We start from the raw sequence: 12,895 nt of genomic DNA on the forward strand, positions 1-12,895 counted from the left end.
GGCAGCTGCCGTTTTTTGGGTGTGTTTGAGGGCTTTTTGGTGATCGCAGGGACGAGGCGCCGCTCCCAAAATCCCAGTTCCTGCCCTTCCTTCAGCTGGAATGAAGCTGCTTCCCAGCTGGGGAGCTTTGGGGTGACCCCCTGCGGGGCGGGGGGGCGCAGGGTGTGGATGGTGGGAGCTCAGGGGTTTGGAGCAAAGAGAATTCGCCCAACAAGGAGTTTTCAGCTCCAGAGCCCCCCATTTCCCATCCCCCCAGCCATTAAAACCCTTCATACGTCGTGCCGGGGGGAGAAAAACGCTCCCTGTGCTGAACCTGATCAGGTTTCCTGGGGTCCCCTCTGCCGAGGGGCAGCACCAGGCCCCCAAATTCTGGGTTTATTTTTAGGCAAACCACCTTTTTTTCTCTTCATCCAACTGCTGTCCTCTTCCTTGGGGGATGTGATGGAGCTGGGGAGGGTGGCCGGAGGCTGAGCCCGCCCCCCTGCCCCGCTCTGGAGACCCGGCCCCGTGTCTGTCACTTGGCCCTTTCCCACGCGGGGATTTTGGGCTGAGAAAGAGGGAAAAAGGGGGTGAGCATGGGGAGGGCTGGGTGGCTGCCAGGACAGGGGGTGGGGGGTCAACTGGGGGGGGGGGCACAGACCCTCCTGGCCTTGACCTTGTTCCCCCCAGTGCAGGAGGAGGAGGAGTTTGGGGGGCAGGAGCTGGCTCACACGCCTTCCTCCCCCCCCCCAGCTCCCGAATTTCTCCAGAGGCCTTTGGAGAGCGGTTAAAAATAACCAGCGGGGTGGAAAATATGACGGGCCCCCCCTTTCCTGCCCCCCACGTGTTCCCCCGGGACTCAGCCCTGCTGTCCTTGTCCCCCCATTGTCACCCCATCGTGTCCCCATGAGCTGAGGAGCCTCTGGGGTGGGAAACTGTCCCCGGGGGGGGGGGGTCACTGTGGGGGTTTTGGGGCGTCAGGTTTGGGTATCACTGCAGGGGTGGGGTGTTGGGGTATTGAAGTTTTGGGGTGTTGCTGGAGGTGCCATGAGCTGCAGTATGGGGGTGGTGCAGCGTGGGGTGCAATATGGGGTGCTGGGTGCCATGCACTGTGATGTGGGGTGCAGTGTCCGATGTGGGGTGCGATATGGGGTGAAGCACACTGCACTGTGGGGTGCAGTGTGGGGTGATGGGTGCACCCACAGTGCAGGGGGGTGCGGGGGGCGCTGGTTCCCACGCCCTGTGCTATGTGGTGCAGCGGGTGCGCCTCCCCCCGTCCCCCAGCCCGCTCTGGTCATTCCCCGGGCGGAGCCACCCGGGAGGTGCCACCCGGTGTGACCCACCCGCGGCGGGCGGGGCGGGGCCGGGCCGGTTCTCCCGCGCTGTCCCGCGCTGCCGGGGCCGGGGGGTCGGCGGAGCGGCGGGATGGGGGCGCCGCGGGGGCTGTGGGGGCCGTGCCTGCCCTGGCTCTGCCTGCCCTGGCTCTGCCTGCGGCTGCTGCCCGGCGCTGCCTTCAACCTGGACGCCGCCAGCTCGCTGCTGAAGGACGGCGACAAGGGCAGCCTGTTCGGCGTGGCCGTGGCTCTGCACCGCCAGCTCAGCCCCGAGCCCGCCGGCTGGTGAGTTGGGGGGCCCGTGGAGTTGGGGAGCTCTGGGACCGGCGGATCCCCCCGCCGCAACGCTGGGATGGCCCCGCGTCGGGTCCCCGCACTCCGCGCTGTGTCACCAGCTTGGCTCTGTGTCACCTCCTCGCGTCTGTGTCCTCCCTCGCTCGCTGAGCTGGGGACCGGCAGCGCCCCCCACCCCGCCGCTCCCCGGGACTGGATCTCCCCCACTCCCCCGCTTTTGGGGTGCTGAGACCCCAACTGGGCTGCAGACCCGAGGGGACAGGGACTTGTCGCTGCCACCGCTGCTGCATCACTCAGCAAGAGCTGAGGGGAGGGGATCGGGTGCAGAGACCCCCCCCGGCCGTGCCCCCACCCCCAAGCCGTGCCCACCACCTCCCCCGTGCCTGCTGCGCTGGCAAACGCCTGCCGGCCACCACCGATGTCCCCCGTGTCCCCCATGGACCCCAGCCCCTGCGTGGCCCGTGTCCCCCACGGACCCCAGCCCCTGCGTGCCCCGTGTCCCACATGGACACCATCCCTTGTGTCCCCTGTGTCCCCATGGCTCCGGGGGGGTCTCCATGGTGGGGACCCCCGCAGCGGACAGGTCCCAGGGTCGCTGTCACCTGCCCCTCCCCGCAGCCACTGTCCCTGCCACCCTGAGTGACTGCTTCGTGTCCCCGTCCCCCCGCCAGCCTGGTGGCGCCAGCTGCAGCCGCCCCCGCTGCAGCAGCCGCCCCCGCCACATTCTTGGTGTCCGGGGGGGGACATTTTGGGTCCCCAGCGCCAGAGCAGGTGTTGGCGGAGCTGCCGGCACCACGCTGGGCTCTGTCCCACTGCCACTGTTCCGCTGTCCCACTGCCCATCCCCTCTGGTCCACAGCCCGGCTCAGGGACAGGTTTGTCCCCACAGGCTCCTGACACCATCCCCTGGCACCCCGACAGTGTCCCCTGGTGCGGGGTGCGCTCCTGTGCCGGCTCCCTCCTTTTTTGGACATGTTGCCGCTGGGTTATTTTGAGTGAATTCCAGTTTATTTTTACCGGCTCTGCCTCCCCGCCACCCCCTGGGGCTCCCTGGCGTCCTGAGGCCACTGTCCCGCAGGGACAGGGGCAGGGGGTGGCTGCAGGTTCCCCTCCAGCCACCAGGTTGCACCAGCAGCATGGCACTCGTCTGAGAGAGGAGCGAGCCGCCCCAGGGTGGAGTGGGGGGTTCTGGATGGGGGTCAGGGTGCCCCCAACCCTGCTGCACCAAGGGGGGTGGAACAAGGGCGCAGGCAGGAGTGGGGAGGTCCAGGTGTGCGTCACCTCCTGTGCCCCCTCCCTGCCCACCCGTGGTGCAAGCGGCAGCCGAGGCCTGGGGATGGCTGCAGCTGCTTGGTGGCGGGGGGGAGGGCTGGCACTGCCACAGCGCGAAATCGGGGCGGGGGCGTGGGGACAGCTGCATGGGGGCGGTGGGGATGCTCCCATGGGTGCTGGCGGCAGGGACGGGGGGGTCAGGTGTGCAAACCCAGCACCACAGGTGTGCAAATCCAGGGCTGGGGCTCATGGGGGGTGCTGCTCCCAACCCATACCCTGATGGGGAGGTCCCTGCCGTGACCAGGCTGCTGGTGGGGGCCCCCCAAGCGCTGGCGCTGCCTGGCCAAGGTGCCAACCGGACCGGGGGGCTCTTTGCTTGCCCGCTGACCCCTGAGCTCTCCGACTGCTGGCGGGTGCCCATCGACGAGGGAGGTGAGCTGTGCACCTGGGGGGGCCTCCCCATCCTTGGGGGGGTTCCCCATCCCTTTGAGGGGGGGGATCCCGGCGGGGCTGACACTCCTGTCCCCAACAGTTGACCTGCAGCGGGAGAGCAAAGAGAACCAGTGGCTGGGGGTGAGCGTGAAGAGCCAAGGTGCCGGCGGCAAGATCGTGGTGAGCGCCAGGGGGACAGCGCTGAGAGCTGCACCACGGGGGGTCCCCGGCACCCCCTGACTCCCTCCTTCCCCCACCACCCAGACCTGCGCCCACCTGTACGAAGCGCGGCACCGGGTGCAGCAGCCACTGGAGACGCGGGATGTGATCGGGCGCTGCTTCGTGCTGAGCCAGGACCTGCGGGTGCGTGACGAGCTGGATGGCGGCGAGTGGAAGTTCTGCCAGGGGCGGCCGCAGGGCCACGACCGCTTTGGGTCCTGCCAGCAGGGTCTGGCAGCCGCTTTCAGCCCCGACCAGCACTACATCCTCTTCGGGGCCCCCGGCACCTACAACTGGAAGGGTGAGGGGGGTCAGAGGGGGGCTGGGGGTGGGAGGGGGTGCTGGGCTGTGTGGGGTGGGTGTGCACATGTGTGGGTGCGTGTTCCTGCCTGGGTTGGTGTGTGCAGACGAGGGGGTGCGTGTTCCTGCCAGGGCGGGTGTGCACGCGTGAGGGGTGTGCAAACGTGGAGTGCGAGCCCGCGGGTGCCTGTGTGTGGGTGTGCTATAGGTGTGAGCATGTGGCTGCGTGCACGTTATAGGTGTGGGCACATGTGCATGCTGTGTGTGAGCACACGCGTGTCTGTGCATGCTGCGTGAGTGTGCATGTATGCAGGTGAGGGTGAACACGTGTGTAAGCAGGCTACAGGTGCAAGCATGGGTGTGAGTGAGCACATACGTATTTGTGAGCATGCTATAGGTGCCAGCCCAGTGCAGCGCTGTGGGCCATCTCCAGTGCCCCCCCGCCGTCCCCAGGCAGCAGGAGAGTCCCCAGGGGGTGTACCCCCCTCACCCTCCCTCGCTCCGCAGGGACCCTGCGTGTGGAGCTGCTCAACCAGAGCTCTCTCGACCTCCTGCGCTACGACGACGGCCCCTACGAGGCGGGGGGCGAGAAGGACCAGGATCCCTCGCTCATCCCCGTCCCCGCCAACAGCTACTTGGGTACGGGGCGGGGGTGGCAGAGCCTGGGCATGGCACAGGGGCGCCCCCCACGGGACCCCCACGGCCTCACCACCCAGCTCCAGCCCCCCACCCCGGCTGTGCTGCCCCCCCTGACCTCCCCCTCTCTCTTTCTGTCCCACCCGGGGCTGTGACACAGGGCTGGTGTTTGTGACAAACATTGATAGCTCAGACCCTGACCAGCTGGTCTACAAAACCCCCGAGCCTGGCGAGAGGGTCCCCGGTGTGGCCGGTGACGTGGCCCAGAATAGCTACTTGGGTTCGTAAGCGCCGGTGTCCCCGGTGTCCCCGTGTGCCACCCTCCCCAGAGCTGTGTCCTGTGGTGTGTCCCCCGTGTCTATGAGGGGACAGGGGAGCTCCTGCAGCTAGGCCTTGTGCGCACATGTGGGTCCCCATGTCACCTCCCTCTGTATGCACAGCATCGCCTCCCCACCTTGTGCACCCATCTTTGCACCCCCCACACGTGCATGTCCCTGCTGTGGGCAGCGCTGCCTTGTCCCCACCCGTCTCTGTCCTTGTCCCCATCCTGTGTCCTGTCGCTGTGCTGGGGCCGCGGGGGGCACTGCCAGGCTGGGGCGGGGGCAGAGCCCGGGGAGCAGGGGGTGCAGAGCCGGGGGTGCAGAGCCTGGCATGCCGCCCCCCACACCCTGCTGTCCCTGTGTGCTTGTTTCTGCATGGGCGGGGTCCCGTGCAGCAGGCAGTGGCCACATCCTGCTGGGGGTTCCGGGGGCTGTGGGTGGCACTGTGACCCCTGCATGTAGGGAAGGGGCTCCTGCCCTCCCCCGGCGGCGGGGCTCTGCCGCTCTCTGCAGCAGGGGGGCTGCCCGGCTCTGCGCCGTGTCTTGCTGCTTTGGCCCCCAACTCTTCCTTTTTTCTCATCAAAATCTTCTGACAATGCGGGGGGGTGGCTGGTTCCTGCTCACCCCTCTGCTCCCCCTTGGCTTCCACTGGCCCAGAGCTGGGGAGCTGCCTCTGCACCCAGGGAGCACAGAGCAGGGAAACTGAGGCATAAGCAGAGCTCCCCCCCGCCCCATTCCCACACCGAAGCACCAGTGTCCCCAAGGGCTTAAGCAGAGAGAGAGAGACGGACAAACGGACAGACGGCGAGTGTGGGCGGCCGGGGGGGGGCCGGGTGGGCACCAACCTCCCCCCCCCGCAGGGTTCTCGGTGGACTCGGGCGCGGGGCTGACGCGGCGGCGCGAGCTCAGCTTTGTCACCGGCGCCCCCCGCGCCAACCACACCGGGGCCGTTGTCATCCTGCGGCGCGACAGCGCCAACCGCCTGGTCCCCGAGGCCGTGCTGCCCGGCCCGCAGCTCAGCTCCGCCTTCGGACACGCCCTGGCCGTCCTCGACCTCAACAGCGACGGGTGAATTTCGGGGGGATGCGCCCCCCATGGCAGTTTGCCCCCTTCCCCAACAAGCCACGGCACCCGGGGGTCGCGCTGGCTCGGGGCGCCGGGATGGGTTGTTACTGGGCCAGGTGACGGACCTGCTGTCCCCACAGTTGGATGGATCTGGTGGTGGGGGCCCCCCACTTTTTCGAGCGCAAGGAGGAGATCGGGGGGGCCGTGTACGTCTACATCAACCCGGGGGGGCACTGGGACTCAGCCACCCCCCTCCGCCTCAATGGCACCTGCGGCTCCATGTTCGGCATCGCCCTCAGCGCGGCCGGGGACCTCAACCACGATGGCTTCGAAGGTGAGGGGCCAGGGGGCCCTGGGGAGGGGTCCCCGTGGGCTGGGACACAGCCCACATCCTGCTGAGGGGGGAGATGGTTGCACCAGGGGGCTGCATCTTATAGAGGGTCCTGGGAGGTGGAGTGGACCCCCCCCACACACCTGCTCTTGCCCCCCGCCCCACACCTGCTCTTGTCCCCCCCAGACCTGGCGGTGGGGGCCCCCTTCGATGGCGCCGGCAAGGTCTACATCTACCACGGCAGCAGCCTGGGCATTGTGGTGAAGCCGGCGCAGGTGAGGGGGGATGGGGTGGGGGGTGGCATTGCCCATCACACCTCGCCGCTTCCCGGTGTCACCGGCCTGTCCCCAGGTCCTGGACGGGGAGGGTGTGGGGGTGACAGCCTTCGGATACTCCCTGTCGGGGGGGCTGGACGTGGATGGGAACCTGTACCCCGACCTGCTGGTTGGGTCCCTCTCTGACTCCGTCGTGCTCTACAGGTGGGTGTCTGCCACGGGCAGCCCCCCCCGAACCGGGCTGCCCCCACCCCGGGCATCCCCATCCCTGAGCATACCGTATACCTGGGCATCCTGCATCCCTCAGCACTCCCATCCGCAAGCACCCCCTGTCCCCGGGCATCCTTTGTCCCCCAGCAACCCCCTCCCCAGACACCCTCCCTTCCTCAAGCACCCCCTGTCCCGGGGCATCCCCTGTCACCAAGCATCCACTGTCCCTGAGCATCTGCTGTCCCCCCAAATGCGGGCACAGCTGTGGTTCCCGTGCAGGGGCCAGTGCCGGGTCTGCACAAGGCTCGGGATGCTCTCGGTGGAGGTGCCCAGCCTGGCACGCCCCGTTTCCCCCCCCGCAGGGCCCGGCCGGTCGTGCACGTCTCTAGGAATGTGTCCCTGCTCCCCCCCAACATCGACCTGGAGCAGAGCAACTGCCGACACCAGGAGGGGGTCTGGTGGGTACCCCCGCAGCCTCCCCTCCCTGGGCACACAGCGGGGGGTGGCTGCCTCGCGTCTTACCCCCTGCTCCGTGTCCCCCCAGCGTGGATGTGCAAGCCTGCTTCAGCTACACGGCCAGTCCTGCCAGCTACAGCCCCCGCCTCGGTGAGCGTGGGGGATCCCAGGCTGCGCTGCTGGGGGACAGGAACCCCCCGGGTGGGAGGGGAACGACCCCCGCCATCGCGCCTGTCCCTCTCCCCCCCCAGTACTGGAGTACGTGTTCGATGCTGACACAGAGCGGCGGCGGCTGGGCCACCCCCCCCGCATCTCCTTCCTGGGCCGCCAGCCCTCGGACCCCGAGCACCAGTTCTCGGACACGCTGGAGCTGCCCGGCCAGCGCGCCCGTGCCTGCACCACGGCCACTTTCCAGCTGCAGGTGGGGCCCCGGCCCCGGGCCTGTCTCCATCCTTATCCTTTATCCCTACCCTTACCCTCATCCTCGTCCTCATGTCCATCCCTGTCCCCATCCTAATCCCCGTTTCCATCCCTATCCTCATCTTCTTTTTTATTCTTCTTCTCTTTATCCTTATCCTCATCCTCATCTCCATCCCCATCCTTATTCTTAACCCCATTCTTATTCTCATCCTTGTTCCTCTCCCTTTCCATGTCCCGGTCCCCATTTTCTCTCCATCCCACCCCATCCCATCCCATCCCACCGTGCCCCCCTTACCCACCCCGCCCGCAGGACAACATCCGTGACAAGCTGCGCCCCATCGCTGTCACCCTCGCTTATGGCATCCAGGGAACCGACGACACACGGCAGCGCCGGGGGGCCGCCCTGCCCCCGCTGTCACCCGTGCTCAGCCCCCAGCAGCCCAGCAGCCACCGCACCGAGGTGGGGACCCAGCCGTGTTCCCCACTCCTTCCCGGGGGCCTGGGGTGCGCTGTCCCACGTGGGGGGTGCCTGGGGTGTCCCCATCTCCCCCCGCCGTGTCCCCCCCAGGTGCATTTCCTGAAGCAGGGCTGCGGGGACGACAAGATCTGCCAGAGCAACCTCCAGCTCCACTTCCAGTTCTGCGCCCGCCTGGGGGATGCCGAGTTCCTGCCCCTGCCCAGGTGACAGCGGCTGGGTCCCCACCCCACGGAATGCTGGGGACACCCCAGGGCGAAGGGTCTCACGTTGGCTCTGCCCCCAGGGGTGACGATGGCACCGCCATCTTCTCCATGAGCGACCAGAAGGACGTGGCCTTGGAGATCCATGTCACCAACCTGCCCTCGGACCCGGCGGAGCCGCAGCGGGACGGGGACGATGCGCACGAGGCGCTGCTGATTGTCACCTTCCCCCCCGAGCTGCCCTACTCCGCCCTGCGCCCCTACGATGGGCGGGCAGCCTGGGTGGGGGCGCTACCGAGCGTGTTCGGGACAGAGGGACGGGGACAGTCCTGGGGATGCTGGGGGATGGAGATGGTGCTGGGGGGTTGGGGTCCGATCTGGGGGTGATGAGGGACAGGGATGGTGCTGGGGGTGCTAGGAGGGTGGGATGCGGTCAGATCTGGGGGTACCAAGGGACGGGGATGGTCCTGGGGACACTGGAGGGACGGGGCTGGCTCTGGGGGTGCTGCGGAGAGTCAGATCTGCGGGTGCAGGAGGGGGTGAGTCTGGGGCGCGGCGGGACCCCCAGCAGCAGCGGGGGCTCAGCTCCCCATCCCCCCAGGACAAGCCGGTGCTGTGCCTCGCCAACCAGAACGGCTCGCAGGTGGAGTGTGAGCTGGGGAACCCCCTGAAACGTGGAGCGCAGGTGGGGGCACCTCCACTCTCCGCGACCCCCCATCCCCGCCCCGCCCCCTCAGCCTTCATCCCTCCGCCCCCCAGGTGCGGTTCTTCCTCATCCTCAGCACCCTGGGCATCACCCTCCAGACCACGGACCTGGCGGTGGAGCTGGCCCTGTCCACGTGAGCCCGGGGGGGCCGGGGGGCTTTGCGAGGCGGGGGGAGGGGGCGCGGTGCTGACCTCCCCCCCGATTCTCCCCAGTATCAGCGAGCAGCCGGGGCTGGAGCCGGTGCTGGCCCGTGCCCGCGTTGTCATTGAGCTGCCGCTCTCGGTGACGGGGTGAGTTCAGCGGGGAGGGGGGCATTAGGGACCCCCCGCGCCCGCAAAGGGACCGCCATGACACCCCCCGGCTGTCCCTGCAGCGTGGCCGTGCCGCCCCGGCTCTTCTTCGGGGGGGTGGTGCGGGGGGAGAGCGCGATGCGGCGGGAAAGCCAGGTGGGCAGCGCCGTGCGCTTCGAGGTGACGGTGAGTCCCCAAAACCTGGTCCGGGGGGAGGACGGGGGGAACACTGCGGGGGGCTGGGGGGGCACGTGGGTGGTGGCCCCGAAGCTCCCGCTCTGCGCTCCAGCGTGGGGGCTGGAGGGGTCCGTACTGGGGGTCGGGGTTCCATTCGGGGGGCAGCCGTGGGGTGGGGGGAACCCGTACTGGGGGGGCGGGGATGGTCTCTGTGCGGGGGGGGGGGTTGGTTGAGGGGCTCCGTAGCAGGTGTGGGGGGTCCACACAGGAAGGGGCCATGGGGTGGGGGGGTCCATCCTGGGCGGGGGTCTGTGCGGGGGTGGCTGTGACCCGGGGGGTCCATTCCCCTCTCACAGCCCGTGCCCCCTCCAGGTGTCCCACCGGGGCCCGTCGCTGAAGACTCTGGGCTCTGCCTTCCTCACGCTGCTGTGGCCCCATGAGCTGCGCTCGGGGAAGTGGCTCCTGTACCCCCTGCACATGGAGCTGGCGGCCCCCCCGGGCCGGGGAGTGCCCTGCAGCCCCCCTGCCAACCCGCTGGGCCTGGCGCTGGTACAGCCGTGGGGTGGCTGGGGTGGGGGATCCCTGTCACCCCCAAACCCTCCATCCCCATCCTTGCCCTGCCAGGAGCCACCAGAGGCTGCGCCCCCCGAGGCGCCTGAGTCGGGGTCCTGGTGGGTGCCGGCACCTGCTGAGAGGAGGAGGAACATCACGCTGGTGAGGGGGGGCACGCAGTCCTGGGGTGCCTGTGATGCTGGGTGGCAGCTGATGCTGGGGAGCACCCGCTTTTGGGGTGCACAACTCCTGGGATGCCCCTGCCTCTGGGGTGCTCCTGCTCGTGGGGTGCACCCATTCCAGCACACCCAGTGCTGGGGTGCCCCCGCTCTCAGGGTGTTCTGAGCGTCTTGTCCCATCCCACAGGACTGTGCCCAGGGCACCGCACGCTGTCTGTCCTTCCGCTGTCCCCTGCCCAGCTTCGAGCGGGCAGCCGTGCTGACGGCCCGCGGCCGCCTCTGGAATGGCACCTTCCTGGAGGTACAGACCCCCGGGGTGGGGACAGACCCCCCTGGATGGGGACAGACCCCCTGGGGCTGGACAGGGGGCTCAGCCCCCCCGATTCCCACCCCAGGAGTACCTGGCTGTCACCTCGGTGGAGCTGATCGTGCGTGCCAGTGTGTCGGTGACGTCCTCCATCAAGAACCTGGTGCTGAAGGACGCGGCCATCCAGGTCTGTCCCCCTCTGTTCCCCCCCTGCCCCCCACACTGTCCCCTGACCGCCCTCCCGTCCCCAGATCCCTGTCACCATCTACCTGGACCCCGGCGCGGCAGTGGCGGGCGGCGTGCCCTGGTGGGTCATCGTGCTGGCCGCGCTGGCCGGCGGCCTCGTCCTGGCCCTGCTGGTCTGCGTGCTCTGGAAGGTGAGGGACGGGGACAGCGGGATGGCTCCCCTCCCTGTGCCAGTGGGTCCCCTGGATGTGCTGTGCCACCCCCTGCCATGTCCCCTGGTGCTGTGCTGTGCCACCTCAGCCATGTCATGCTGTGTCACACCGCGCCACCCTGTGCCGTGTCCCCTGGTGCTGCGCTGGGTCCCCTGGACATGCTGTGCCACCCCAGCCATGCCATTCTGTGTCACACTGTGACACCCCAGCCGTGCCATTGTGTCACTCTGTGCCATCCTGTGCCACGCTGTGCCACCCCAGCTGTGCCACACTGTGCCACACCACGCCATGCCACCCCAGCTGTGCCGCATCACCCAAGATGTGCCATGTCACCCCAACCACGCTGTGCCACCCTGTGCCACCCCTTGCCACGCCACCCGCCCGGCTTTGCCCACCTCTCCCTCTCGCTCCCTCCCCAGTGCGGCTTCTTCCAGCGGAGCGGCCAGGGGTCCCGCTATCCCCCCAGCTACCACCGGGCACACCGGGGCCGGCAGCCCTCGGCGGAGCAGCGGGCGGGAGAGCGGTGACACTGCTTGTCCCCTCCAGGCCTGGTGACGTGGCCGTGCAGGGGTGCGCGAGGGTTTGCGGTGCCCGAACTGGGATGTGTGAGCATTTGCGGTGCCCGAACTGGGATGTGCAACGGTTTGCAGAGCTGGTGGGCGGTTCTGCGAGGGTTCGCAGCACTGGTGCACAATTGTGCGATGGTTTGAATGTCCAAACTGGGACATGCGATGGTTTGTGGTGCCCAAACCGGGACACGCAACGGTTTGCAGAGCTGCTGGGCATTGCGCCATGGTTTGAACATCCAAACCGGGACGTGCAAGGGTTCACAACGCCCGAACCGGGACAGTCACGGGTTTGTGGTGCTCAGACTGGGATGTGCAATGGTTTGCGGTGCCCGAACCGGGACGTGCGGTGTACAATGGTTTGCGGTGCACAAACTGGGAGGCGCGCGGGTTCTGGGGCTCCCACGCGGTCCCGCGCTGTCGGTGCCGTGGCCGCCGGGCGCTGCCCGTGCTGTCCCTGAGGCCGCAGCGTCCCCGGGTCCCTGACCGCGCTGTCCCCTCAGCTGGGGTTTTTCCGGCGGGCGCGCGCGGCGCCGCCGGCCGTGCCGCAGTACCACGCCGTGAAGATCCCGCGGGAGGAGCGGCAGCATCTCCGCGAGGAGAAGCTGGGGACCATCCAGAGGAAGGAGTGGGCGGCCACCCTGGGCGAGGCCACCGACGGCCGCGTCACCCCCAGCTCCGCGTGACCCCCGGGGGAGGCGGCACGGGGCGATGGGGACGGGCGTGGGGCGCTGGACACGGGAGGCAAGGGGAAGGAGCCTGTGGAGGCGCGGGGACGGACAGGGACAGGGACAGGTGCGGGGGGGCACGGGGGGGACAGGGACAGGTGTGGGGCGGGACAGGGACACGCGTGCGGGGACAGCAGGATGGGGCCTGTTGGCCCTGCGGGGCGGGGGACTCAGTCCCACGGCCATGAGCGACCCAATAAAACCAACCGCCCCTCTATAGAGGCCGTGTCCCTCCTTCCCAGCCTGGGGTTGTCGGCCATGATGGCTGTGGCTGAGGTGGGGGGGGGAGCACTGGGAGCGCCGCCATGATGGGTGTGGCGGGGGGGGGGAGCACTGGGAGCGCCGCCATGATGGGTGTGGCGGGGGGGGGGGGAGCACTGGGAGCGCCGCCATGACGGGTGTGGCGGGGGGGGGGGGGGGGGAGCACTGGGAGTGCCGCCATGACGGGTGTGGCGGGGGGGGGGGGGCACGCGCACTGGGAGCGCCGCCATGTTTGGTGTGGCGGCGGGGGGGCGAGCACTGGGAGCGCCGCCATGACGGGTGTGGCGGGGTGGGGGGGGAGCACTGGGAGCGCCGCCATGACGGGTGTGGCGGGGGGGGGGAGCACTGGGAGCGCCGCCATGACGGGTGTGGCGGGGGGGGGGGAGCACTGGGAGCGCCGCCATGACGGGTGTGGCGGGGGGGGGGAGCACTGGGAGCGCCGCCATGACGGGTGTGGCGGGGGGGGGGGGAGCACTGGGAGCGCCGCCATGACGGGTGTGGCGGGGGGGGG

The 12,895-nt window shown here is 69.0% G+C and overlaps 1 protein-coding gene across 5 annotated transcripts; it reads left to right on the forward strand.

The window, feature by feature from the left end:
- Nucleotides 1–1,396: 1,396 nt before the first annotated feature.
- Nucleotides 1,397–12,184, forward strand: LOC309450608 (integrin alpha-7-like). Of its 5 annotated transcripts, XM_082073582.1 has the most exons (27): nt 1,397–1,598; nt 3,183–3,310; nt 3,411–3,490; nt 3,575–3,830; nt 4,337–4,468; nt 4,626–4,745; nt 5,646–5,853; nt 5,991–6,184; nt 6,368–6,456; nt 6,533–6,660; nt 7,029–7,124; nt 7,211–7,272; nt 7,374–7,543; nt 7,853–8,002; nt 8,111–8,223; nt 8,304–8,502; nt 8,822–8,905; nt 8,980–9,059; nt 9,139–9,216; nt 9,300–9,402; nt 9,766–9,942; nt 10,018–10,107; nt 10,312–10,425; nt 10,520–10,618; nt 10,683–10,808; nt 11,249–11,399; nt 11,899–12,037. In XM_082073582.1, exons 1-26 carry the CDS (start codon nt 1,405–1,407, stop codon nt 11,354–11,356), a joined length of 3,378 nt encoding a protein of 1,125 aa, XP_081929708.1. In that variant the 5' UTR covers nt 1,397–1,404; the 3' UTR covers nt 11,357–11,399; nt 11,899–12,037. The 5 variants fall into 5 exon arrangements, with proteins under 5 accessions (XP_081929708.1, XP_081929706.1, XP_081929707.1 ...); XM_082073580.1 differs by lacking the exon at nt 11,249–11,399 and having other exon boundaries at nt 11,899–12,184; XM_082073581.1 differs by having other exon boundaries at nt 11,249–12,042.
- The last annotated feature ends 711 nt before the right edge of the window (nt 12,185–12,895 follow it).

This window comes from Streptopelia decaocto, assembly GCF_964273445.1.
Source record: "Streptopelia decaocto genome assembly, chromosome: 27".
In the NCBI taxonomy this organism is placed as follows: domain Eukaryota; kingdom Metazoa; phylum Chordata; class Aves; order Columbiformes; family Columbidae; genus Streptopelia; species Streptopelia decaocto.

What these genes read in the sequence shown, in the direction of transcription:
- LOC309450608 (XM_082073580.1), top strand. Translation starts at nt 1,405, where the DNA reads ATGGGGGCGCCGCGGGGGCTGTGGGGGCCGTGCCTGCCCTGGCTCTGC. An exon ending in CAACCACGATGGCTTCGAAG is followed by an intron (nt 6,185 to 6,367) that starts GTGAGGGGCCAG and finishes TGTCCCCCCCAG; the next exon opens with ACCTGGCGGTGGGGGCCCCC. An exon ending in CCGTGCGCTTCGAGGTGACG is followed by an intron (nt 9,403 to 9,765) that starts GTGAGTCCCCAA and finishes TGCCCCCTCCAG; the next exon opens with GTGTCCCACCGGGGCCCGTC.